Source organism: Meriones unguiculatus, chromosome 6, assembly GCF_030254825.1.
Source record: "Meriones unguiculatus strain TT.TT164.6M chromosome 6, Bangor_MerUng_6.1, whole genome shotgun sequence".
Taxonomy (NCBI): domain Eukaryota; kingdom Metazoa; phylum Chordata; class Mammalia; order Rodentia; family Muridae; genus Meriones; species Meriones unguiculatus.
Window position 1 is genome coordinate 42,411,593 of NC_083354.1, and position 27,707 is coordinate 42,439,299.

At 44.7% G+C, this 27,707-nt stretch overlaps 1 protein-coding gene and 1 non-coding gene across 5 annotated transcripts; one reads left to right on the plus strand and one right to left on the minus strand.

Moving 5' to 3' along the window:
• Positions 1-26,238, minus strand: Ip6k2 (inositol hexakisphosphate kinase 2). Of its 4 annotated transcripts, XM_060385253.1 has the most exons (7): positions 26,083-26,151; positions 20,588-20,678; positions 11,051-11,383; positions 8,948-9,167; positions 7,827-8,002; positions 1,847-2,022; positions 1-774 (listed from the first exon to the last, which is right to left on the minus strand). In XM_060385253.1, the coding sequence occupies exons 3-7, from the start codon at positions 11,250-11,252 to the stop codon at positions 274-276; spliced, it is 1,275 nt and encodes a 424-aa protein (XP_060241236.1). In that variant the 5' UTR covers positions 11,253-11,383; positions 20,588-20,678; positions 26,083-26,151; the 3' UTR covers positions 1-273. The 4 variants fall into 4 exon arrangements, with proteins under 4 accessions (XP_060241236.1, XP_021518830.1, XP_060241237.1 ...); XM_021663155.2 differs by lacking the exon at positions 20,588-20,678 and having other exon boundaries at positions 26,083-26,238; XM_060385254.1 differs by lacking the exons at positions 20,588-20,678; positions 26,083-26,151 and adding an exon at positions 25,637-25,915.
• On the plus strand, positions 13,105-13,207 carry LOC132654947 (small nucleolar RNA SNORA28). The gene has a single exon (XR_009592548.1). It is a non-coding gene; the product is annotated as a small nucleolar RNA SNORA28 (small nucleolar RNA).
• Positions 26,239-27,707: the final 1,469 nt, after the last annotated feature.

Sequence of the window (27,707 nt, forward strand, 5' to 3'; positions counted from 1 at the left end):
TACAATAAACAAAAAGACCTGTATTAGGACATTTACACTCAGGGAAGAGGTATCTGTATCATCAAATATGGAATGTTGAAGAAATAGTTAAAATAAATAAAAGACTGAGCATGGCTGGGGCTGGCTCAGGCTGGGGGGGGGGGGGTCACAAAGGCCACTGTTTATCAGCTCCAGGCTGCAGAGGCCAACACCTGGCCTTATTGGCCTCCTCCCCGACAGCACAGCTGTAGGGGGACACAGAGAGTCTCTCAAGTACTGGAGTAGCCAGCAAGCTCACTCCCCACTCTCCTCACTTATCTCTGTGACAATGTCTATCAGGCTCTGGAGCCCAAAGATATAGCCAGCATCCTGGCCCTCATGCACCACACTGTCCTCGCCATATAGCCTGCAGGTGGTGTGTGCAAAGTCGATCATGCGCACATCCACTGAGCTGGCACCGATGGGCTTGTAGGCATAGGCACCAGCAGACTCATCAGCCGACTCTTCAGAGAGGTCCTCCAAGTCCTCGGCATCTGAGTCCAGCGTCACTTCTGGCCATTCTTTGCCATCATAAATGACCAGTAGGGAACTTGAGTAGAAGCGGTAGGATTCCTGTCGCTCCAACACAGCCTTGAGCTCAGTTAGCTTCTTGAGCACAGGGCCTAGGAGCTCCCGGCGCAGGTACCGCCCATTGTGGAAGAACTGGAAAAGTGCCTCCTTGAAGCCCTGCACCGAAAGCTTCCGCCCATGGTACTTGTTCATGAACATGAGCTGCCCAGTGACTGCCTGGTACACCTGTGGGAGAGACCAGCTAGTCAGGGTCAAAGAGCCATTTCAAGATGTAACACTGGGTGACTGAGGGTGATATGACTAGCTGATGAGATAACTTGAGTGCATCAGTCACACAGGAGCACCTACCAGGATATGCCCCATCACCTAGGTTCAGTCCTGTTCTCAAGCTCCCTACTCTGCAACCAGATCAACAGAGCTGGCTTAACTTTGTATCCTAGTACATGGACACATACATACAGACTCAGTCATCCAGACTAGCCTCTGAGAGCTCAAGTAGGCATACATGCTTTCCTTTTTAACCAGAAAGCAACAAACTCAGGTAAGGCCAGACCTGGATCATTCATTCATTCATTCATTCATTCATGTTTTTTTGAGACAGGGTTTCTCTATGTAGCCTTGACTGTCCTGGAATTTGCTCTGTAGACCAGGCTGACCTCAAACTCAGATATCCACCTGCCTCTGATTCCCAAGTACCGGGATAAAAGGCATGTGCCACTACTGCCAGGCTAAATCTGTTTGTTTTTGTTGTTTTTTAATTGTGTGCGCACACATGCTGGAGATCAAATTCAGGACCTTGTGTATACAAGGCAAACACTATCACTGAACTGTTATCTTCAGCTAGCTCAACTGTTTTGTTTTGGGTACCAGGGCATTGAACCCAGAATGTCACGTATGCTGGGTGCACTCTCTACCAGCTGAGATGTATCCCTACAAAAGCTGTTTTGTTTTGTTTTTTTTTAGATTTATTTATTTATTATGTATACATTATTCCGCCTGCATGTACCCCTGCACACCAACCTCATTATAGATGGTTGTGAGCCACCATGTGGTTGCTGGGAATTGAACTCAGGACCTTTGGAAGAACAGTCAGTGCTCTTAACCTCTGAGCCATCTCTCCCGCCCTGTTTGTTGTTTTAAATAAAGCAGACTGAATGTATTACAGGAAAAGTGGGAGAGTTTTAAAAGTTCTAAGGGAAAATTACCCCAAATTTGAACTCTTCAGCGTTTCAGAATGCTATGCCACATGAAGTGACAGTCACTGGATACCCTAGAAGTATCTGAGCTCACGCCTCACCTGCATGCCACACACACGCACTCCGATGACCGCAGACGTGCTCTGCTGACATTTTCTGATCTGGTTGGCTGCCTTCTCCTCTGAAGCATCATCGCCATGCTGGCGTGTGCCCATCTTGAGGTCCAGGACACAAGGCACCTCGTAGCGGGAAGTCAGATTCTCTAGTAAGATAAATTCTGAGTGGTTAAGGACAATACCCCAAAAGTATCTGCACATAGAACTCAAGAAGCTTGGGCCCACAGGGCACGGCCACTCATTAGCTCCCTTCTCCCATGGAGGGAGTTCAGGGCTGAGGAGAGAGCCGAGGCACCCATTGCTTGGTTTGTCAGGAAACTAGCCTAAGTACAGGAGCCAGTGTGTAGACTCAGCACAGGCCCATGGCCTCCAGCCAGGGGTACACATACCATTTTCCTGAACTCAACTTTGTAAAGGATCAGAATCTAACAGCACACTGTCTTCAATTATAAATATTAACAGCAAGTAAAATCAATAAATCCTGTAGGCTGAAAAAGGAACTATGAATAGGAGTATGAAAATATATTTTAAATTATCTGTTTCCTAGCCAAGTCTAGAAGGAATGAGTAGCTCTTGATAATTTGACATAATGTGTAGCTCTGGCTGGCCTCAAACTTACAGTGATCCTCATTCCTCTGGGGTCACAGGATGTACGACCATGCCTGGCTAGGAGTACCTAGACTGCTGCTCCAAGACTCCCTACTTTTCAGAAATCAGTGCTTCCCAGAATAGAAATCAGTAAATTAGAGCCCACAATTGCATACCTTACAACCTAGGAATAGATTTTATACTTTTGGGGTGCAAAGGTTGGAAGCAGAACCTTGTACCTGCTAGGCAAGTACTCTACTACTGAGCCACAGCTTCAGTTTCCCTTTTCTTTTTTTGAGATAGATTCTCACCATGTAGACCTGGCTGGTCTGAAAAAAACAGTTCCACTTATATCTGCCTCCTTACTGCTGGGACTAAAAGCACATGCTACTGTACCCAACCTAATTTTTTTTTTTTTAAATCAAGATTTCTAGCCATTATGGTGGCACATACCTTTAATCTCAGTCTTCAGGAGGCAGAGGCAAGAGGACCTGTCTGAGTTCAAGGCCATCCTGACCTACATAGTGAACTCCAAGACATCTAGGACTACATATAGAGACCCTGTCAAGAGAGAATGAAAGGAAGGAAGGGAGGGAGGGAAGAGGGGGAAGGAGGAGGGAAGGGGTAAAGAGGGAAGGAAGGAAGGAAGGAAGGAAGGAAGGAGGGAGGGAGGGAGGGAGGGAGGGAGGGAGGGAGGGAGGGAGGGAAGGAAGGAAGGAAGGAAGGAAGGAAGGAAGGAAGGAAGGAAGGAAGGAAGGAAAGAAGGAACGAACTTATTTTTGTTTTAAAGTCTGTGCATGTGACTACACACCTAAAGAAGGCAACTGATTCCAATTCCCTGAGCTGGAGTTACAGACAGTCATAAGCCAACTAGTTGGATGCTGGAAAATGATCTAGTGAACTCCGAAAGCAGTGTGTGCTCTTAGTCACTGAGCTATCTTTTCAGCCCAAGCTTGTTTTTTGTTTATTTTTTTATTTTTTGTTTTTAAAGACAGGGTTTCTTTGTGTAGCCTTTACTATCCTGAACTTACTTTGTGGAGCAGGCCAGCCTCAAACTCGAGAGATTTGCCTATGTCCCTAAGCGCTAGGATTATAGGTGTGCGACACCACAGCCTGCTAAGTTTTACATTTACATATATAATACTTTATCAAATATATCAAAATATACAATTACTTATGACCTAGGTAAGTGATGGTCAAGAATGGGGAAATGGCTTGTCATGGAATCCTGATGACCATGTAAAATTTGAGTATGACTGCATACATTTGTAATCCCAGCACGTTTAAGGTGAGATGTGAGGTGATGGTGAAGAATTTCCTACAAGTTCCAGGGCTGGACAGCCTGGAGCAAGTACACAGAAGTGTCAACAAGACACTGCCTTAAATACGGTGCAGATGAGGGCTGACACTTGAGGCTGTTTCCCAATATCCACATGTATGCCATGGCATATACTTACCCTCACACACAAGCAGGTACATGTACATCATACATGAAGATATCTTTAAAAGAAAGGCTTGTTTACAGTGACTAGCCTTCAAGTTTTATTAGAACATAGTCACACTAATTCATTTTTATTAACATCCATGGGTGTTGCTACAGTGGCAAGAGTTGTGACAATAGATTGCATGGCCTACAAAACATGCAATATTTACTAGTTAGCCCTTTACTGAAAAGGCTTACTGATTTCTGCCTTTAAAAAAGGTGTAAGTTAATATCTGGGAAGCAAATATACAGGAAGAAAGACAACTAAAGATTGTCTGTTGGGGTAACCTTTTGTGCGTTGTGCGAAGGTTGTCTCTGGATATTCAATTGTTGACTGCTGTACCGGCAGAGAACTGAGTAGAGGCCTTTGGTACTGTTATTCCTATGGCCCATCACTAGTCTCATCTTTTATATCTGTCCCTTCATCACCTGCCTAACACAATCTAGAGCTGTATCTCACTGGCTTTAGTGAAGAGCTAACTGACGGTCAATGACTGGGCAGAAGGGGAAGGCATAAATTCTGGACAGAGAAAGGGTCTCTAAGAGAAGAAGGAGCCATGGAAAGATTCACCTGGGAAGGAACAGACTTACTGGGGCTGGCCATGTGGCAGGATGTAGGCCAGGATTAGTTAGGTCATTTAGGTTGAACAACCTGAGAGTCTGCCCAGCTAAGACCTGAGCTTTTAAACATTAATAAGTCTCCATGTCTTTATTTAACACTGGACATTCCAAAGGAAGCCCTGCTATCACTGTCAAACTTGAGACATTCAGGTAATCAGTAAAGACAACAGCTGTAGAGCTAGAGATATGGCTCATGACAGAGAGAGAGAGAGAGAGAGAGAGAGAGAGAGAGAGAGAGAGAGAGAGCACTTCCCTAGTATGTCCAAGGCCCTGGGTTTGATCCCCAATACTACAAGCAAGGCTTAAAACACCTCATAATTGATAAAACTACATCTAATATGCCTAACTCATGCATTCAAAATGATGTTAGCATCTCACTGTGATGGACACCTTTGAAGGATTAGGATCCACTTATTCATCATTCCACAAACATCTAGTAATTACAAAAAACCAAACACTTAATCTCTCTTTCTAACTGTACCTCAAGATTATTCCTTGTAGAATTCCAGCTAATGACTAACAAAATTAGAAGACTGTCTGATGAAAAAGGTGGATCTAAAACACCAATGACTGAAAAATAAAGTTAAATACCATGCTCCCGAATGGACAACTGGAATCCCCAAAAGTTTTGCTCATAACCACTGAAGAACTGAACCTGAATCTGAACAAGCCTTTAGATCCAAATATCTACTTACTGTAAAAGACACCAAAGAGATGTACTCAGTAAGATCCAGGTCATGGGAAATTCTATGTTCTTTCTTATGTGCACATGCTGTGTTAGTGCAAAAGGAATCCAGATGTCAGGTACCTTGCTCTATCACTTCTCACCTCATATTGTGAAATAGGTTTCTTCTTTGAACCTGGAGCTTACTGAGTGGCTAGACCAGCTGGATAGCACATTCTAGGGGTCTCCCTGTCTCTGCCCTACATTGATGGGATCACAAACCTGTGCTGTCATGCTGATTTTTCTGTGGGTGTTAGGGATCCAAACCCAGGTCTTTGTGCTTAGATAGTGCAAGCCCTATCTGTAACCACAGAGACGTCTTCCTAGCCCTGACCTTGTTTACTCATTCTGATAAATTTCTAAGAGAGAGAAATATTTTAAAAGTCTCAAACACTTCAAATCCAACGCTACACATGAACTTCTGTCCTTAAACCAACCAATAATAAAAAGGCACTTATGGGCTGGAGAGATGGCTCAGAGGATAAGAGCATTGGCTGTTCTTCCAAAGGTCCTGGGTCCAATTCCCAGCAACCACATGGTGGCTCACAGCCATCTAAAATGCGATCTGGTGCCTTGTTCTGGTTCACAGGCACACATGTAGGCAGAATGCTATACAAATTTAAGAAATAAATCTTTAAAAAGTCATTTACTGAGACAATTAGTGAAATAGGTATCCCCCTCCCCTTTTTGAGACAAGGTTTCACTGTGTAGCCCTGGACTAGGCTGGCCTCAAACTCAGAGATCCACCTGCCCCTGCCTACCAAGTACTGGAATTAAAGGTGTGACACCATGCTCAGTGAAATGGGTATTTTACAGTGAAGAATTACCATCCACTTTGAGAAGTAAAATGGTATTGTTTTAAAATATCCTTATCTTAAAAAATATTTTTGTGGATGTGTGTAAACATGTGCATGCATATACACATATGTGTGGAAAGCAGAGGTTGACACTGTTGTCTTCTTTAATCACTTTCCATCTTACTTTTTTGAGACAGGGTCTTGCACCAAACCTGGTCCTTAAGATTCAGCTACAGTGGCTGGCTACTGAGCCTCAGGGATCCTCCTAACTCTGCTCTAATACTGGCCTTACAGGTGTGTCTAGCTGTCAATGGATGCTGGAAATCAAACTGATTCTCAAGTTAAAATATTTTTACCTTTAGGGATACATGATAAGGTATAAACAGATAAAATGATGCATCTCAGACTTGCTTCAGAATCAAATTTAGGGGGAGAAAGACTATATGAACAAGGGTAGGTTACCTAAGCTAGCTCAATGGTAAGAGGATTTGTTTAGAGTACAATGCCCTGGGGCTGAAACCTCAGCATCAAAATATAAAAATGGTTAGTGGCTCACAACCATCTATAATGAGATCTGCTGCCCTCTTCTGGCATGCAGGTGTATATGCAGACAGAACATTGTATACATATTATAAATAAATCTTTTTTTAAACATGTCTATTGTGAGGCACTGGGTATATGTAGATAGTCATGACACGAGATTGATTCAAGTAGGTTAACTGCCAATTCTGAGTGACATGCACTGAGGAATTCTATTTTTTAACATTTTTTTCCTACTTAAAAAAATTCTGAGGAATTTCAACCCATCAGCTAAAAAAAACAAAAACAAAAACAAAGAGACCCAGAAAAGGGGAGCAGTGAGATGGTTCAGTGGGTGACCCACAGGAGGGAAAGACTCCTCCAAGTTGTTCTCCTACCTCCACACACACTGTGTGTACCCCTGAATGCAGCCAAATCCAACCCCAGGTTGGATTCCCAGAACTGCAAAAAAACAAAGTACGAGGCCAACGAATGATAATTTAATGGAAGGGGGAGGGGAGAGGATACTGGAAAAGAAAAAAGAAAAAAAAGAACTTTCCTTGTGTACAGCTTGTATGGCAGACTCTCAACTGATGCAGGTTAAAACCTGGGATACATTCTGCAAGGGTCCGTAAACACAGACACAGCAGCCTCCTAGCCACAGAGGCTAAAGCCCGTCCAGTACATGATGGCTTCTTCATGAGGTTCTCACAGAACCCTTTACTCTCCCTCATCTGTACTCTGACACCAGGTTTTATTCCCAAGGGAGGTGACAGCTGCCCAGTTACCACACTTGGTTATCCTGGGCACAACTCTAATACAGGGAAATTAACCATAGCTAATACAAAACAAAACCAAGGCCCATTAGATGGCTCAGTGTCACCAAGGCACCTGCCACCAAGTCTAATGATATGAATTCAATCCTTGCACCTGTTTGGTGGAAGGAGAGAACTGACTCCTGCAAGTTGCCCTCTGACCTTCTCATATGTGCTGTGGTACACATGGGCACGCACATACCCCACACTCCCAAATGGAGCACTTTAGGCAGGTTGTAGTGACAGATACCTGTACCCAGTAATCAGAAAAGAGTGCTCTAGTCCTGCTGGGCTGTACAGAGAAACCCTACTATCTCAAACCAACTGCCTAACCCCCTACCCAAGTTCTTTCTTCACGCCCTCCTTGCTTCTTCTCCGCCCTTCACCCAGGGTAGAAGTGCTTTATAACAAAGGATACTGTACTGGTTTCGATGCTTTGCGTTCTCCTTCATTCTCTGTAACTGTTGTTGATGACATTTCATGCTCCAAGGGTTATAGTGTTTAAGCTGGGAACTTATATTTCCTTTTTTTTCTACACTGTAGTATAAGACTTCAGATTTCTTTAGCCACTCAAATTCTTCTTCTAACTTATGGCTATAAAGAAATAAAAAAATCAATAAATCATAATATATTATCAAAATTAAATATGGAAGAATAGTGAAACAACTTTTCAAGAGTGATGGAAATTTATTTGTTGTGCAATGTATATATGCTGTCCAAACTCACTGAGTATTTTAAATGGGTGCATTTTATCATGTGTATACTTGCAGAAAGTTGATTAAAAATTTTAAAGAGGAAAAGCCTACTACCCATTTCTATAACAAGATGCAATAATGGCCTTTTCTCCCCAACTTATGAGACAGGCAGCTTCATTCCCTCTTTCCAGGCAATATGGCTCCTCATCTGGTACATAAGGCCTCCTGACTCTAGAGACTGGAAAAGTGAATTGATATTGTGCCAGAATCAGCTAAGTCTACCTAACCACATTACATACACTTTACACTTTCATTTTGTATTTTCTCAAGTTCTACCAACCTGTGGGTCTTTTTTTTTTTTTTTTTTTAATGTGTATTAGTGTGAAGGTGTTAGATCCCTTGGAATTAGGGTTACAGACAGTTGTGAGCTGCCATGTGGGTGCTGGGAATTGAACCCGGGTCCTTGAGAAGAACAGACTGCTCTTTACCACTGAGCCATCTCTCCAGCCCCCCCTGTGGGACTTCTAAGGTCCTGCCCACACGAGGCCTAGCTTTTGTAGAGGCTAACTGATCATTCTGTCTCCCACCATTAAGCAAGCAACCTGAGGTGAAAGCATGGCCTCCGTCTGCCTGTGCCCTAGCACAAAGCAATTGTGGAAAGAATGAGTCAATTTCTTTTATAGCTGCCACTTCAGCTGCGTATGCAAAATGGCAAGTTATAACCCAGAGCCAATTAGAGACATCAGATATGTGGAACCAGCCGCCTAGTCACTTACATGAGTTCCTGGCTTCAGGGAACCAGGCTATAACCAACCCCCAACACTTCCTCTCAGTTTTCACCCACCTCTTCATCTTCTCTTCTTTCCGGTGCTGGCGCACCCAATCCTTGGAATTCTTTTCTGTTTCTAAAACATGTTTTTTGTTTGTCCATCTTAGCAGCTTACTTTTTGGTTCACAGTCTGAATTGTCTACAATGTCCACAGTTCCATGGTCCCCCTTTACTGGATACGCTATTAAACACAAGTTTCGGTCTTCATCTTCTTCAAAGCGCACTGATACCACACCTGAAATGGGGGTGAGGAGCATAAAGGACTTTTAATCTACAGAAAAATGCATTCTAGACGACATGATTGTAACATTTGTTTTGTTTCTTACCCTGTTCCTTAGTGTCTATGTTGCCAGAGGCCCCAAACTCATCTGCAAACCTAACAAATATCAAAACAGCTAGAAAAAAGTGACACCATACAAGACAAGCAATTAGGGAGCAAACATGGCCGAGAGGCTTCCTCTCTAATGCATTCAACAAGGGAAAGCAAGGGCCAAAGAATTACAAGACACATTTTTCCATCATTGAAAATGTTTATTAATTTTTATGTAACTCTTCTAATCCCAAGAGAGACACAAAAACATTGTTCTATATAGCTTATGAAAATATTTATGCCCTAAACAGAAACTCCGACAGTCTGGAGGCTTGCTTTAAAGCAGAGCCTGAATACAGGGAAACACAGGTGTGACCTCAGGTAAAGGCGCTGAGGGGTGAGGGAAGACTGGGCAAGCAAAGCAAAATAAATCAGCAAACAATCCACACAGCACAGACGCCCTGGCAAAGGCTTCCAGTAACACCTACATGGTGGGTGAGCCAAGCCTTTGTCCTTCTCAGTTATGCTTTTATTGTTTTTGTAGTTTGTGTCACAAAAGAACAAAATGAACACCAGCAGATGAGAGGGAGGAACACAGACACATGGTAGCCTTGGAAGCAGCTCTCCCTTTTTGAGTCTCTAGGACCTGCCATGTGTAACTGGACAGTCTTTGAGGAAGGGGCTGTCAGGTGGGAGCACTTCAGCGGTGCCGACGAGCGCCTTACAACCGACTGGCTGAACACCTTTCCTCCTAGGCCTCTCTGCCCCACGATCACTCAATCTGCTCAGTCCTTGCTGCCCGCCCGCTTGCTTGCTGCAGGGGAATGCGTGCTTAGAGAGAGACGACACTTCTGAGGTGGCACCAGCTCTGGGCGCAGAGGAGCGGGAGGGGGGGTGTCAGGGGACCACACTTCCCTGTGGGCATAAGGAAGGACCATGGGGGTAAAAACGGGGCAGGGGTAGCCAGCTAACAAGGGAACTTTGGCTTTGTCCTGGAAAAAATAACAGAAAAGGACCAAGTGAGGGTCCCCAACACCCCCAGTCCCACCACATGCATTTCCAAAGAGAGAGAGGTAACCCAGTCCACCCTGTCTTTAAAGAACAATGTTTCAGTTGTCCCAGAAGAATCTAAGTAGTTCTAGTCTTTTTTTACACTTGGTAATGCACATTTTAAATTAATGTCTTAGTGAGTTCTCTTCTGATTTACAAAAGGTTTCCCCCCACTCCCCAGGAAAGACCACACCACGCTGGCAGTTGCCAGTCCCTCAAAGTGTATCATTATAAAAAGAGAAAGTCCCTACATGTGAATCAAAGGGTTGCCTTCACACAGCAATTCTGGGGACATTCCGTAACAGCAAAGGGCTTGAGCTAATCAGTACAATCCTCCCACTCCTGCATTCCATCTGACTCAGCCCCACTCCAAGCCTACCTAATCACCAGGGCTTCTGGCTTCCTGGAGGACAAAAAGCAGGCAGGAAGAATTCTGGGTAAAATCCTTCTAAAGTCTTCCCCAACTGTCCCCGTATGGGGATTATGGGATACCTTGAGCAAGAGACACCTGAACATAAAAAATGACTATACTTCCACCAAAAATACTCAAAGCAAAACAAAACAATTGAGCAATCTTACCAGGGCTTGAAAACTGAGGGTGTGAGGTGCTGGGCTGAGGGCCAAGAGAAGGAGGAGGGAAAACAAAAGGGTAAATGGGAAGGGGTGAGGGACTCCCAGGACTGCTGCCAGGGCCTTCCACTGCCAAAATCCCTTACATCTCACCAGCCTGTCGACCCCTCTAGCAGCTGGGGGCTCACCTTTGTACTGGGGAGTGAATTTGCGCATCTCCGCTGGGAGGGTCTCGTAGAACTGATGCTCCCTCGGAACCAGGGGCTTGCACAGGGTTGTCTCGTTGAATCGGAGAACACATGAATGGCCCCCAACCTGGTGGACAAAGGGCTCCAGCAGGACGCCCTTGGTGCGGGGCTCCACATCCATGGTCCTGAAGGCTGGGCTCATCCTCCGGACACAGGCAGCAGGGAGAGAGGGGAGGCAGCGGGGTCCAGCGGCCAGTGCGTCCTCCGTTTACTGTCTGTCTTTACGTTCGTCTGTTTGATCTCTGCTCCCCGGTTTGTGCAGGCCAGGACACTCTGGTGGAAGCAAAGACAATGATGACATGAGGTTTGGAAGTAGCCTGGGAACTGCAGTCACTGGCCTCAGCAGGAAGACAAACAGCCTGAGCTTACATAGGGTTCCGCCCACACTGCCTAACTCTGCCCCGCCTTCTTCCAGAAGAGACAAACATTGGGAGAAGGAGGGGGAGTAGGGGCGGGACAGATACTGACAGGCAGTCTGGGCTCCAGGGGCCCCTAAACTGCCAAACTCGACCATCACAGCATTAGAAAGCCACAACAGCAGGCAAAACACAAAGCCACGATGGCGTAAAAGCACAATTTCTAACACAGTATTCAGATAAACCATACCATTTTCTAATTAAGGTTGTCATGCTTAAAGGTAAATAATGTCTAAGTTACCCTGCTAATTATATTTTTATAAAGTGCATTTTAACACAGGGAAAACCAACTTACGCACTGTTTAATAAGACTCCCTCCCTCCAGGATGCCCACAACACTGCCCCTTTGCCAAAGCCAAAGCCAAGCCCCATTAACCTTATTAGCAATGGAGCTCTGAACCTGCTTTAATGATTAACGTCCGTATCTAAAAACAACTGATTGAAGCTCACTAAATCCATTTAAAAAGATACACAATGTTCTAGGTCACCAACTATTTTATCAGCTCTATCCTGACGGAGCTGAGGCACAGCTTTAAAGCAAAGCTGTGCTCCTGGAGCAGTCAGGGCTCTCATCCACCTCAGAGTCTGCGTTCTCAGAGCACCCACAGCCACAAAAAATGCACACACACTGTGTGTGTTCAGCTAAGTGTTTGATGGCAGGTCAAGCTAGTTCTGTTTCCGGACTGTAACTTACAAAGGCGGTACCCTCGTGACTCTGTGACACCACCTTTCAGTGGCCGTTCAGAGAGCTCACTGGTTAAGAACTGCAGTTCCCAGGGCTTCTCACGGAGATGGGGTCCTGAGAAAGAGCCTGCTGCAGGTGAGCCAGCTATGCTTTACTATAGTAAGCACCTACCGTGGCGCAGGCCGTACCATGGCACTTCTGACTTGGCCCTCAGGACATTTTGTAAGGCAGACACCACCCTCTTCCACATAATATGGGGAGGTTAGGAAACCTCCAGAAGGAATGTCCAGACAGAGAGCCCCAGCTCCCAGGCGAACCCTAGACTGTTACTGCCTGACATCCCGATACAACCTTCTCTAGGACCTAAGGCCAGATTTGGCATTTCAAGTATTCACACGGGACATTTAACTTGTCCAATGAGAGGCTCTCATCCAAAACTTCTACCTTTTTTTAAAAAATAATTTGTTTTTATTTTATATACATTGCTGTGTTGTCTGCATATGTTTGTATGAGGGTGTCATCCCCCGAAACAGGAGTTACAGACCAACCATTATGAGCTGCCATGTGGGTGCTGGGAATTGAACTCGAAGAACAGCCTCTGAGCCATCTCTCTAGCCCCAAAATTCTTATTTTCTACATAGGTAACATCTCTCTGGAGATGTTAAGTTGGTATCAATATATTTTTCCCTTTCTGTTGTTGCTTGGTGGTCATTTCTTCTTTTCAGAGAGAACCTAACTGAGAACTCAACAATGATAAATTCATAAGCTTTCCTGTGTGTAAACAGAGTCCTGATCTCACCTGACATTACCTTCTTTCTTGTCTCTACTATGTCCTCAGGAGGACATACCCTGAGAAAAGTCCCAAAATCACATAGGCAATCAGACTAAGAAAGCATACATTCTCTGACACAGTTTGAGCTTGCTATAGCAAAAAAGTCTAACCTATTCCAGTGCTCTCTTCCCCATGAGGCAAGCTGTTATACAGTCTCAAAGAATAGAAAGAATCACACATTCTAGTATACCAACCACCTCTCCTCTCTTCAAAAGATGAGGCTCTGCTATGCCTCAGCCCTTAAGCTCTTTCTGTTCTACAGACTTCCTGAGAAAGCAATGCCAAAGGAAAGCTCCTGACTCATGGTCAGCCTGCTGGTATCACACAGGTCAAGGACCATACTTACTACACAATCACAGTACAACATGCTCCCCAATGCCCAGGCCTTGGAAATATAATCCAAAGTCTTTGTCAAGATATAAAACTGCCTTTGCTCTAGCAGCAATGCTAGGCACCAGGCATGTCCCACGGCTGAGAGGCTGGGGGCAGAAAGACTGCTGCAAATTTAAGGCTAGGTTGAACGAAACAGTTTTTCAAGTCCCTTGAAACCATTTAAAAAAAAAAAAAAATGACTCAACACCGGCCCCATAAGCCCAACATACAATACAAATGACCTGAGTTTGGTGGAAGGAGAAACAGATTCCACAGAGTTGTTCTCTGACCTCGACATCTGTGCCTATACAAATACACATACACTAATAATAATTTTTAAACACTGCCCCCAAAAAGGACTGCAGCAATAACTAAGTCAAGTCAAGCACTTGAATAAAACCCCAGAACCTAGTGGGGATGTGCGGAATCATGCTTGTAATCCCAATGCTGGGGAGGCTGAGACAGGATGGTTCTTGGTGCTCGATGGCCAGACAGCCTAGCCTTATCAGTGTGCTCCAGCACAAAGCCCTGCTGTGAAAAACCAAGGTGGACAATCCCTGAGGAATAACACCGAGATTGACCTATAAAATCTGTACTCACATGCACCTGTACATACATATGCATTCATATAAACACACATGCAAACATGTGAGGCACCAGTGCAACACACACACACACACACACACACACACACACTCTGCATATATACTCCTTAAATGTATTCAACTAAGAAGAATATCTTTCCAGGAATCTCTCCATCTATCCCTCCAATGAAAACTTTCAAATGGTTCCAAAGCATCCCTATACAGTGTAATCCATGGTGTAGACAGAGGCTGAAAGGCCCAGCAAGACTCCTTACTTCCTCTCCAAAGTGTGCATTAGTTGCTAGACATAATATGACAACTTTGCCATGTTCCTCACCCAAAAATTTCTCTCTCTTTCTATGTCTCTGTCTGTCTGTCTCTCTCTCTCCAGGGTTTCACTGTATAGCTCTGGCTGTCCTGGAACTCACTATGTAGACCTGGCTGGCCGTGAACTCACAGAGGTTCACTTGCCTCTGCCTCCCATGAGCTAGGTGTATGACAACATGCCCAACTTCACCTAACTCTTGAAGTTCATGTACAGTGATATTCCCAAAAGAATCATCATCTTGGGTAGAGGTGGGAAAAATAAGCCTCATTCTTGCCTGAGCCAAATCTAGTGACAGAACAAATTCCCAAGTGTGAGGTGGAATAAGGAAAGTGGTTAGCCTTTGGTGAAGGGAAGCAGACTTTGCCACTCAACTGCTTGTGGAAAGACTCCAATCCTTGGTCCTTTCCTCTGTGGGGGATCATTTTCCGGTCTGTGAAGTAAGACTTCCAGTAGTCCTCTGCCCCTTCAGTTGTAACCGAACAATGTGCAGAAACTGATAGGGTTTGCTTGTTTGTTTTGTTTTTGATAAAACATTCCACATAAATTCTGTTCTACAGTTCTTTTGCTCCAGTTATGTTTAACTTTGAAACATGAATTTAAGAACGACTTCACTGAGCACAGGTCTCGCCTTTAGAAGCAGTAAGAAGGGTGCTTCTGTTCTACCGTGTACTTTCCCAAGCAACACAAAGCCCACCAACTTTCTCTCCTGAGACCTCAGAAGGCAGAAAAGCCCAAATGAACCACTTCTCTGCTTCACTTGCTTCTCCCTGCTCCACATGCAATCTGAGCAGGATGTTACTAAATTTTTTTTTTCTGATAAAGCAGAATCTTGCTGTATAACCTAAAACTTCCAGCAATCTTCCTGCCTCAGACTCTAAAATGTAGTTAAAGGTATGTGCCACTGTGCCCAGCCTGTTAGTGCTTTAGAAACATCCAAAGACTAAGGTCAGGTTTTTGGGAGCCCTGGATTAGCAATGGTTACTGTACAGCTCTTCCACTCTGGAGAGACCAAGAAAACCTACAAAATGCTGGCTTCTGATTTAGCAGCTCTTTTAGCTTTCCACCTTGCTCACAGTTTTGTGACAAGAAAGTAAAAGCAGAATATGACCATCCTAGAACAGGACAGACAATAGCTCCACAGCCCACTCCGAGATCAATTAACCATCAGTTTAAGAACCTGCTTCAGGCTGGAGAGATGACTCCAGAGGTCCTGAGTTCAATGCCCAGCAACCACATGGTGGCTCACAACCATCTATAATGAGATCTGGTGCCCTCTGCTGGGCAGGCAGAACACTGTATACATAACAAATAAATATTAAAAAAAAAAAAAGAATCTGCTTCAACAGTGCCTTATCATTCTTTTTTTATTTTTTTTACTATTAATTACATGCCTTATCATTCTTAATGAGGCTTTTTTTGTTTTGCCTTGTTTTTCAGTACTGCAAGTTAAACACCTGATACTGAAGCCCCTGGGCTCTTAGCTCACTCCTTCAGAATTTACTTAATGAGACAACAATGGGGCCCACAGGCCCCATTACTCCACCTCAAGAAAAGCCCCAGGGTCAAGTAGTCATTGGGGATTATGTGAGATACCATAGCCTCCTGGAAGAAAACAACCCTTTCCACTCAAATGTCTACAATGAGCCCTGGGGGAACCACTAACATCTGCTCCATACCTGGCACATAGTCCACAGCTAGCTACACTAGCAGGGCCAGTCACCACAACTCTTCAACACTGGCGGTAGGAGTACAAAGCTACACAGACTGCAGTGACAGAAAACAGGTAAGCAGCAAGCACACAGGCCAAAGCAGAGGACAGGGTTGACTGAGGCCCCAGAAACTTTCAGGGGTAATAACTTGAAGAGTATGTTACTCAAATAAATCTGCTAAGAACTCATCAAATCATGGACTTAAAATTGGCTCTCTGCCTGGTAGTGGGTGGTGCAATACCTTTAGTCCCAGCACGTGGGAAGCAGAGGCCAGCCTGGTCTACAGAGTGAGTTCCAGGACAGCCAAGGATACACAGAGAAACCCTGTCTCAAATAAAATAAAAAACTGCCTCTCTTTGAGCAGCTTCAGGCATACACACCGTCAGCCTTTTTCAGACTGTGTGTGAGTGTGTGTGTGTGTGTGTGTGCGCATCAAGATGCTGCCCAGGCTAGCTCTGAAGTCACAATCCTCCAGAATAGCTTAGCCAGTATCAGAAATATATGCCATCACATCCAGCTTTCAACTCATTATTCAAGGACCACATACTGGTTTTTCCTACTCACAATATCCACAGTCACATCTGAGTCTTGAAAGAAAGACAGGGAGGTCCTACTGTGCTACCCATGCTGGCCTCAAAGTGGGCTCAAGTGATCCTCCTGCTTAAGCCTCTTGAATGGATGAGACTAGTTCAGATGTCACCTGAACCCTTTCTGAGCTACACTACCCCAGACATACCCAGTGATGTTTTATTTTCTCCTCCTTGCTTGTCACCACATAACATACTATATTTATACTGTCTGTCTCCTTTTCTCACATCTGCTTGAAAACAAATTTCATGAACAATTTTTTAAATTGTTTTGAGATAGTCTCTCTATGCAGCCTTGGTTGGCCCAGAACTCGATATACAGACTGTCCCTGAACTCTGAGATCTCTGTTTGCCTCTGCCTCAAAGTGCTAGGATCAAACGTGTGCACCACCATGACAGCCCAGAATTGGTTTTAAAAAATATTTTCTATGTATGAATTGCTTGTGTGTCTGTGCATCACATGCAAGCACAGAAGCCACAAGAGTGTGTTGGATTTTCTGGGACTAGAGTGGAGTTACAGAGGGTTGTAAGCCATAATGTGGGTAATGGGAATTGAACTTTGGTCCCGTGGAAAGCAGCCAGTGCTCTTAATTGCTGAGCCATCTCTCCAGCCTCAGACATAAGTTTTTGGTTCTTTGGTTTCCTCTTGAATCTTCAGAATACCAAACAAACAAGACAAGTAACAGCAAAACCCACCAGCATAGAATAGGTGCTCCACAGAACTGCCTCAAATTACTACTATATCACATGTACCTATCACCACAGATCATAGGATGCAGAAGGCCCCAGTGAGTGTATCATCTTAGCCCACACCAATCACACAGTGAGCACAGCTGTTAAAGTACGGCATGCTACACATTTTACAAATCCATTCCAAACACAGACCAGTGCTTTGCATGTATTATTGCCACCTTATCAAGTCCAAATTAACTGAAGTATAAATGCAGACACTTGCACCTGAATACTCATCTAGGACTTGCTGGTATGGAAACCTTCCATGGAAACAAAGCCTAAGCTCTCGGGGTTTTGTTTTGTTTTGTTAAAGACAGGGTCTCACTTGTAATTCTGGCTGGCCTCACACCAAAACCCACTATGTAGACCAAATTGGGCTTAAACAAGATCTACCTGCCTCTGTCTACCCCCTGATCCCCCACCCAAGTGCTCAGATTAAAGGCACCTGGTTGGTTTTGGGTTTTTGGACTTTTTATATATATTTATTTTGTTTTTGTATTTTCATTTTGGTTTTTCAGGACAGGGTTTCTCTGTGTTACAGCCCTGGCAGCCTTGGAACTCACTTCGTAGACCAGGGTAGCCACAAACTCAGAGAATCACCTGCCTATGCCTCCTAAGTGCTGGGACTAAAGGTGTACACCACCACTGCACGACAAATTTTTTATTTTTTGAGACAGTCTCACTGTGTAAACCTGGCTGGTGTTAAACTTGCAGGGATCTGCCTGTCCCTGTCTTCTTTGTGCTGGGATTATAAATGTATGCTACCACACCTGGCCAAAACTCAAGATTCTTAATGTTATGACAACTAATCTTTTAGAAAATTCTTTCTTGTGGATCAAGCAAGACAACTGTTGAATAGAATCACACCTTAAAATGTGACTGTGGTGTTCCTATTCTATTATACTTTAACACAAATAAACTAGAATTCAGAAATTCTTTATTAATCACAGAGACTCAAGGATATCAGGTTGTTCTAATGTCACCGAAAGCTAATCATATTTTGTGGGTAAACTAAAGCAATGCCATGAATTGTTCTCAAGTACATACAACAAACCTCTCTAGCATATACTGAGTCTGTCATGAAACCTTAGACTAGGTGTCTCATCTCATTACCTAAGTTTCCATGGAGGCTAGTCAACAAATGGTATACAATCCATGATAAAAAGGAATATAAAGAAGGAATTTCAGCAACCTGTAGGCATGGTGGCACACACCTGTATCCCAGCATTTGGGAGGCAGGAACAAGAGGACTGACACAGTTGAAGATCAAGCAGAGCTACAGAGTACAGAATGAGACTTGTTCTCAAACAAAACACACACACACAAGCTATGTAATCTCTATTGTCTGAACTATAAAGACTTACAAATAGTACTAGCCAGCAGGTGTAGTGGCACACACCTGTCTAATCCTGACTCTCAGAAGGTGAAGGCAGGAAGATCTAGAGTCAGCAGCCAGCTTGGGAGTGAGTGGCCAGTCTAAACTACATACCAAGACCCAATCACAAAAAAAAAAAAAAAAAAAAAAAACAAGAAGAAGAAGAAAGGAGAAAAAAGAAGAGAGGCAGAATAGGTAGGTATCAGCTCATGTCACAACAAACTGTCCATTTAAAATGTTAAAATGGAGCTGGCAAGATGGTTACGTGTAGGCTGGAGAGATGGCTCAAGCAGTTAAGAGCAGTGCTACTCTTCCAGAGGACCTGGGTTTAATTCCCAGTCATCTTACAACTATCTATAACCCCAGTCTCTGGGGATGGACACTCTCTTCTGGCTTCTGCAGGATACACACATACATACAGAAAAAACACCCATGCACATAATTTTTTTTTTAAATGTTTAAAAGGTGGTTCAGTGGGTTAAGGTACTTGTAGTTACAGTGACTACCAAGGTTCAATTCCTGGAACCCAAACAGTATAGACTGACCTCCTTAAATTGTCTTCTGACCTCCACATGCGTGGAATGTTTAAAACTCCTTGAAATTCTCTCCAATTCTGAGTATACGTTACCTTTTTACATCAGGAGTGATTGTAGCCAAGGATAGCCTTGAACTTGCTAGCAGCTGAGGATGACCTTGAACTTCTGAGCCTCATAAATCTACCTCCTGCATGCAGGGATGATACGTGAGTACCGCTATACTCAGTTTATGCGCACTGGGGGCTGAATCCAGGGCTTTACACACTACTAGCAGAGCTACATTCCCAGACACTTTCTGTTCTTGAAACAAGAGCCTCCCTACATCACTCAGATTGACCTTAAAATCACCATTTTCCTGCTTTGGCCTCCAGAGTGCTAAGATTATAGGCCTGAACCACCATGAGCTCCTGTTTATCAACTATTCCCACAACTCTCTGGGAGAGGCACTGATTACTGTCCTTACAGGTGTGGACATGAGGCACTTATCATCCAGGTCTCATCACAGGAAAACAACAGGTACCTCTAATCAAAGACTCGCTGTTAAGAGCAGAATCATTCTACCCTCAGTGGAGTCACAACTTCTTGGCTGGCTCTAAGGTTCTCCCCATACCAAAGCAGGCCATGAACCTCCAGGAGTGACAGAGACAAGGTTCCAAAGTCCCATATAGACTCTTCATCTTGGGCTCCAAAACTGTGTATTAATTTTTACCATTGATACCATTTTCTACAAGTTTTTTTATTAAAAAAAAAAAGTGTATACCTGTGCCACAAGCATGTGCACCTATGCATGGAAGCTAGAGGACCATGGGTGACATCCTAAGAATGCTAGCTACCTCCTCTGAGATATGGTCTTTATTGGCTGGGAGCTTATGAATTGGGCTGGAATGGCTTAGCATCAAGCTTCAGTGAGCTTCTGTCTTCATCTCCCCACATCAACCTGTGTGCTGGGGATCAAACTCATGTCCTTATGCTTACAAAGCAAGTGCTTTAACAACAGAGCCACCCCTCCCCATCCCTTATCCCAGATTTAATATTCATCTGAGTCACCCAACAACAATGCCAAGGGGCAAATAAAACTGCAAGACCTCAGGTGCCTCTAGAGGTCCTCTAAAACCACAAGCAAAAGCCAGTCACTCTATTTCTGTTTTATCAGACCAGTCACTGGAACAACAGACAAGAAGGCTCCAAGACTGAGACCAAGAAAAGGATGAGCTTTTTGACCTTCCTATGATGTTTATCAGAGTAACCTGCTGGAATTATAGACGTTTAGCAACTTTAAAAGCTCTATAAATCCATGTAAATAAATTTAAGCCAGGCCTACCTGCTGCTGTACACCTGTGATGTCGCACTCAGAAGGCAGAGGCAGGAGGACTGCCACAAGTTCAAGGATAGTCAGTGTAGACAGTGAGATTCTGTCAGAGGAAAAATAAAAAAGCTAAAGCAATGTTCAGCAGTTAAAGCACATAATACTGCCCTTGCAGAGGGCCTGTGTTTGTTTCCCAGCACCCATAACTAAGCAGCTCACAACTGCCTTTAACTTCAGCTCCAGATCTGACATCTGTGACCTCCTCAGGCACCACCCACCCAACCTCCAACACAAGTACACACAATTAAAGAAAATAAATCCTTAAAAATTAAAAGTAATATTAAGAATTAAAATTTTGTTTTAATTTTAAAAATTGACTTCTGGCTTCTAGAACTGTGGGGAAGTATGTTCCTGTGAGTGTCTTCAGTTGTTTAACCAACAAAACCAACAACTTCCTTTAAATACCAATTCTGTAAATACCAATTCTAAATTATTGATTGTGGTGTATGAATGGCCCCTTAACCAAAATATCAAACTTTCTTATAGCTATATGTTGTTTACACCAAGAACTTTTCAATCTTAGAACCAGTTACTCCCTCTGAAAAATTCTTGTGGGATGCTGAAAACTGCTGTGTGCTCCACTACTGAGCTGCACTGCACCCTCAGCCCCAGTTAGCCCTCTTTAAAGGCAATTCCCTGTCTCTAATCGCCACCTCCTTGGTGACAAACACAGCTGTTACCATCTCCTAACAGAAAGTGTACAACACAGGAACACAGACATGGAACCTCTCAGTCATCAAAGTTGCTCTGAGTCTCAAGCTAAGAAAGTTTTGTAACCTGGAGTCACTGCTCTCTCATGTGCCCCTACGTGACAGACCATTAGCTTCAGTCAAGACTCTGTGCTCTCTGTCCTCAGCACTTCCCCTTGTCCGAAATCTGAAATGGGTACCAAAATGATGTAGACTTCACGGAGAGTAATACAACCAGGGCAAGCCAATATGCTTCAGCCAGCACCCCAGTGAACAAGGGCAAGCCCTGCGCTGCACCTATGCCCTAAACAGCTCTAAAAACCTTGTCTGGGTCTTCTCGAGACCTCCTCTAGGCAAATTCTACCTGAAGTTCTCTGTCCAGTTGTTTGTTTGTTTTTAAGCTTAAAGCACCCACATTCCCAGTCAGTCTCCCATCCAAACATTAAACAGGCCAGACCCTACTTAGCTTCCAAGATCAGGCACATTCACAGTGGTATGGCTATAGACATCGGTCCAGTTTTTATTACTCATTCACTCTGCCTGAGGGCAGTCAGTTTTCTTCCAGGAACAAACCAGCAAAAAATGAGCCAGTCTTGTGAGAAAACTCCTAAGACTGTACCAATCACAGCACTATGTCCTAATACAGAACCTCCTGCCAATCATCCTTCACAAATCCTGAGACTTCTAAACCATCTGTAACATCTACTCCAAGGAAATAAAATCCAACTATATTCATAGTTTGAGTAAAGGTCACACTGATCAGCTTCAAATCATCTCCCTGTGAGGACAGCAGTGGGTTCCAGTCAAGAAAACCAAACTTGAGGATGAGGGGCGATTAGCAATAAAGCACTTCCCCTTTAACACCTCACCACTCAGTGTCCATATGTGCTCCCTTATTCATTCATTCATCCATCCATTCATTTACCCATCAATCCCCGTTCTCTCATCACAAAGGAGCTTACATAACTTCCAACGTAAAAACACTCTTTGAGAAACAAATACCATTTCTGTCCTTCCTTTTCTAGGCCTTACTTGATCTATTAGCCACATCTATGGATATCTAGGCCACTGAACCTGTGAGCTGGTACCCTATAAGGTTTGTACTCCCAAGATGGCCCAGGACCCTTTACCCTGGGCTTAGAGTTTTTAATATAGATGTAGCATCCCAACTAAGCAATGATGTCATCAAGCACGAGGCCTTGGGAAGGTGCTCTGACTTTGCCCTTCACAAATCTTACAAAGAGCAAAGGAAGCAGAACTGGCACCCCACAGTCAGATATGGACACACAGGAAGAAAGCTGCAAATGGTGAGGCATGGTGCTGCATGCCTTTAATCCCTTTAATGCCCCAGCACATGGGAGGCAGGGGCAGGCAGATTGCTGTGAGTTTGACGGCAGCCTGGTCTACAAAGCAAGTCAAAGACAGCCAAGGCTACACAGAGAAACCCTGTTTCCAAATACAAAACAAACAAACAAACAAACAAAAACCATATTTAGGTGACAGGAAGTATAGTGGTACACGCCTGCAGTCCCAGCACTCAAAAGGCTGACATGATCTCTTAAGTGAGACTTCATCTCAAAATAAAGTGCTGGGTGCGGGTGCATGGCAGGCAGATCTCTCTAAGTTCATCCTTCCCGGTCTACATGGCAAGTTTAGCCAGGGTGACACAGTGAGACTCGGTCTCAAAACGCTCAGCTATGGTAAAAACTTTTATTGTTTCTAGCAACCTATTTCAAAAAATAAATAAGTAAAATTAAAATGTGAATAGGGAGAACAGTTAGAGAAAGCATTGCTATCCAATGTTCATTTTATACTTGCAAAACAAAAAGTCTATTACTCTCATAAAATAAGCAGTGAAGGGTGATGCAATATTTTTCCATTTCTCAATGGAGCCGAAACAAGTGCTTGCAGCCCATAGGGCATCACATTTCTGTGTGTGCAGCTGGAGTTTGGAAAGGCTGTTGGCCCTGAAACAGTCCCAGCTAGAAGAGAAACATGAAGCTCAAGACAAGGAGTGGTGCTGTGGGCTGGTATGGAGGGGTTTAAGACAGAGTGATATGGCCCACAGAGTTGGAGCTGTAAGTACTACAGGGTCAACAGAGAAAAGGGAGCACCACTCATAAACCCAGCCTCTTGAGACCCAGCCCTGAAATCAGCTGCACTCACTACCAGGCCAGGGGTTCTGCTTTTTGGTCTATAACATATTTTATTCTATTAAAACACAAGCTTTATTCTTCCTTCTTTAGGTTTGAACTTCAACAATTTTTTTCTTCCTTTCCTTATCCCTTTGTCTGAGACAGACTCGTGTTACATAGCACAGGCTGGCCTTGAATGCAAGGCAATTTTGCTGCAGCCTCAGCTGAGAGATTATACTGAGTGTTAGTTACCACCACATCTGGCTTTAGACAGAGTGGTAAAAAAATTTTTTTTTATTGAGTGGTAAGATTAATGGATACATAAATACTAATATTTTCTCATTTTAATCAACTGTGAATTTCTGCTCTAAGTATTAAAACTCCAAAGTGAGCAGAAAGTTTTGTAAACCTTCCATGAGAGAGCAGACAGAAAAAGTTGGTCTCCATGATCCCAATTCCTTATGAGGTAGGAGGATGAGAAACTCAAGAGCTGCCTAGGACAGAGAAGTCAAGACCAGTCTGAGCAGTCACCAGAGTTGTTACCAAAAAAAAAAAAAACAAAAAAAAAAAAAAAAGCAGGGACTAGGCATCTAGTTCAGGGTCAGCACATTTGTCTAGCATGCACCTGGATTCCATCTCTAAACCTCAAAGAAAAAATGTGGTCTCTTTGTAAGATAATCATCCCATGACATAAAACAATTTCCCTTGCCAACAGAGGGGGAAAATGCCTCTAATCCTGGCACACAGGAGGCAGAGGTAGGCAGATCTATGAAGCTTAAGGCCAGCCTGATCTACACAGTGAGTTCTAGGCCACCCAAGACTACAGAGTAAAACCCTGTCACATACATACAAACAAACAAACAAACTTTCCCTTGAGAGGAAAAATTCTTCCCTAGTGAATCCTCTTTATGAGCCAACAATGGAAAATTTTCACCTCAACAAGCTAGCCTCAGGAAGGCTCAAGCTCATCCTTGTTGCCTAGATACCAGTGACATCTCCAGGGCTTACAGAAAGCCCTTGACATCTTCTGCAAAAGAAACCAAGTTTCATCAGTTAGCAATTATTCCTCCTGGCACATTCCAATGTTCAGATACTTGACTGTAAAGACCAAAATCTGTCTTCTAGGAAATCCCAACACACCAAAGTCTATTACATCTGATGAATTGTTTTCTACAATTGTAACAGGTCTAGTCCTATTTCTTATGCACTTGAATTCTACTCTTAAAAGAAAACCAGAGTGCAGGTAAACCAGTCTGAGTAACCATCAACAGTGCAATCAACTTGATCTCCAAAAAATCATTTCGAAGGCAATCAAATGGCCTGTTCACGCCAAATGTAAGCATTCATTTTGTATTTCTATGTGTGATAGTGGCTAAGATTAACAATAACAAAACCCTGCAGTTACACTCTCCACAGCAACAACTTAGTACATAAGCATCTTCCTTCTCTTAAAAAATGTTATCCCAGGAAAAACGCAAATATAGCAAACATTTCAAGTACTTCAATCAAGACTGCTATGAGCAAGGTCCTTTAAAAAAATTTAAATGTGTTTCTGCAACTATTTGCTGTGTTTCAAAACTTTCAGTACTTTCTTTGAGTCTTCTGATTTTGATGAATATTTATTCTTCGACAATTCCAAACATGTATACAATCTATTTTGATCCCATTCACCCCCCTGGTCTGCTTTATCACCCTCCCACTTTCCCCTGCAGTATTTTCCTCTTACAACTATTCTAAATCATTTTGTTCTTGCTCTATGTACATTTTGCTAACCAAATGCTTGCTTACATTCGATGACTAGCTCTATGTTCTCTGGCATGTAAGCACACTAGATTTCGCTGGTTCCTACCCTTTCCACTCATCTTTCCGTTGGTACAGCTTTACTTGATATTTGAGGGAAATTAAAATCCTAAAATTAAGCAAGTCATTAGGAAGGATGCGGAAGGCAGATGCAGTCTTGCTGGCAAATGTGAAAGAAAGAAACATCCCACTCGCGGTAGAAACACCAGTCTCTTTAAGAAAGTATCTTCTGGATCCACTCTACGATCTTAAAGGGGGGAGGGGGGAGCTGGATTCGCAGAGCCTCCCCCCCTTCCGCCCCGATCAGACACCAAGTGACTGGCACAACTGACGTTCAATACCCAAAATGGCTGCACGTCACCGGGCGCAGGTAACAGTACCTGAGCATCTGGGCTGACCCCTTCATCCAATGATAGAGACCCCATCCTCAACGACCTGGGGGGGCGCGGCCGGGGACCTCGATGAGGCAAGGGGCCCTGCCGACCCGGGGGACCGCCTCAAACACGAAGGCACACACTGTCCTCGCCCCCTACCCCCGTTCCGGCAGCCCCTCTGCAACGCCGGGGGAAGGTCCCGGCCTCCCCTCAGCGGGACACCTTAGTTCCCCCAACGACCAGCCGGTACACTGGTCCCCCCTAAGGAGGAGGGGAAATGACTCCACAAAAAAAGGGGGCGACAGCTTCACAATGACAGCGAGAGGAGCCCTCTTCCACATCATCTGGAGAGCCTCCCAGGGACGAGGGAACCCGCCCGCTCTCGGCACCCAAAACCTCTCCCCTCAAGCCCCGGGACCACAGGGCCACGGGCCCGGCGGGGCAGGCGTTACCTGCGCCCCACAGCCCAGTCCCGCGACGCTTCCGTCCTATTGTTTCTCTTCGACCAAAATGGCTGCGGCCGCGCTGGGCCCCGCCCCCCGAGCCTCGCTCCCGGCCCCCCTCGCTATTGGCTCGCACCCGAAGCTACGCAGGCGGGCTGGGCGGCCTGCAGGACTGTTGCTAGGGCGCCGGGATTCGCTTCGGTGGGCTTCCGGAATGGGCGGGGGGAGGGGGACAGGCAGGAGGCGGAGCGTCGTCCTAGGTGGGCAGAGTGACCCCATCAATCTGTTGCGTAGTTGAAGTGACTGGTGGGCTGTGTGCCAACCGGTCCGTTGCAGGATGCCTAGGATACGGAGAGCTGGGAGGACAGTCCTGGTTTGCCCTGTACTGGGGAGCTTCCTGGGATAGAGGAATGTCAGAGCCAGCCTTCACTCTGGGACGGATGGACGGAGCTGCATGCGACTAGTCGCCAAGATGGATAAAGGGATAGCTGTAGGGCGCGAACAGAAGGATGACCACAGAGCACTGTAGACAAGTGGCTATCTAGGGGCCAGTGAGATGGCTCAGCGGCTGAAAGGCGCTGGTTTGAGTGCAGTCTCTGGGACTCATACGGCGGAAGGAGAGAACCAACGCCTGAAAGTTATCTTCTGACCTCTGCAAGAGCATTGTGACAAGCTTTCACGCTCACTCATTCTCATACACACACACACACACACACACACACGCTGTAATAATTTTTTAAAATGGTTATTTAGACAGGCTAACAGATGAGTGGTTAGGTGGGCAAAATAAAAGCCGTAGAGAGGTACCAGGGGAGTGGGTAAAGAGTCCTTGGTGGGTCAGAAGACGAGTCTACCAGGCGCCAGAGCACAGAGTTCATCCAAGACTCCTTTGTCCTGGTGCCTGTGTTATTCCGAAGGGCTCCTGCCTGCGTGGATGGGTCAGTGTAGCCAGGAAAGGTATAGGATGTGACAGGTACCATTGACAGTGGGATGAACCTCCTTCTTGGCCACTGGCCTTCCCGTAAAGGAGGCCGGTGTTGCAATCCTGCCTCCTGGGCCTTTGCAAAGGCGTGATTCACAGGTTTTTAAAAACTGAAGTATTTATTAAGCACTCACACTCTGTAGGAAACACAGTAAGCAGAAGTTAAGACTCCCTGCTCTCTGAAGGTGGGCAAGAGAGACTCCTATTACCAATAAACCCCCCTTGGAATAACCTTCCCTGCGAGGCTTTCATGGCTCTACCTACGGTCACCGGGTTTCTTCTGAGTTTTCATTTTTGCACCCTTTTTCTCTCTACACATCAACTTACTGAGGCTCATGGTTTTGTTTTTAAAATATAGATCCACTGTATTTGAGTTGGGATCCCGCTCAAGCCCAGGCTGGCCTCAAAATGACAGCAGTCCTCCTGCCACAACCTCCCACTTGCTGGGATTCCAGGCATGAACCAAGGCCCGGTATTCAGGCTCATGACCTTAAACGCCAACGTCATGTTGATCAACCCCAAGAGCATTTGCCGGGTTCAGACGCTTCCTGACTCCGTGTCCAGCCGTTGAGAGACTACCTGCTTTGTGTGCCCGACTGTTTTGTTGTCACTGCTGCTGTTCTTTCGTCCTGCACTTACCTGCTGGACCAGG

Excerpts from the sequence above, each read along its gene's own strand:
- Ip6k2 (XM_021663155.2), bottom strand. The coding sequence starts at position 11,252 with ATGAGCCCAGCCTTCAGGACCATGGATGTGGAGCCCCGCACCAAGGGC. Across the intron at positions 8,003-8,947 it reads AAAGAAGAGAAGATGAAGAG|CCATAAGTTAGAAGAAGAAT; the intron begins GTGGGTGAAAAC and ends ATTTCTTTATAG. Across the intron at positions 2,023-7,826 it reads AAAGCATCGAAACCAGTACA|AATTTATCTTACTAGAGAAT; the intron begins GTATCCTTTGTT and ends TTAACCACTCAG.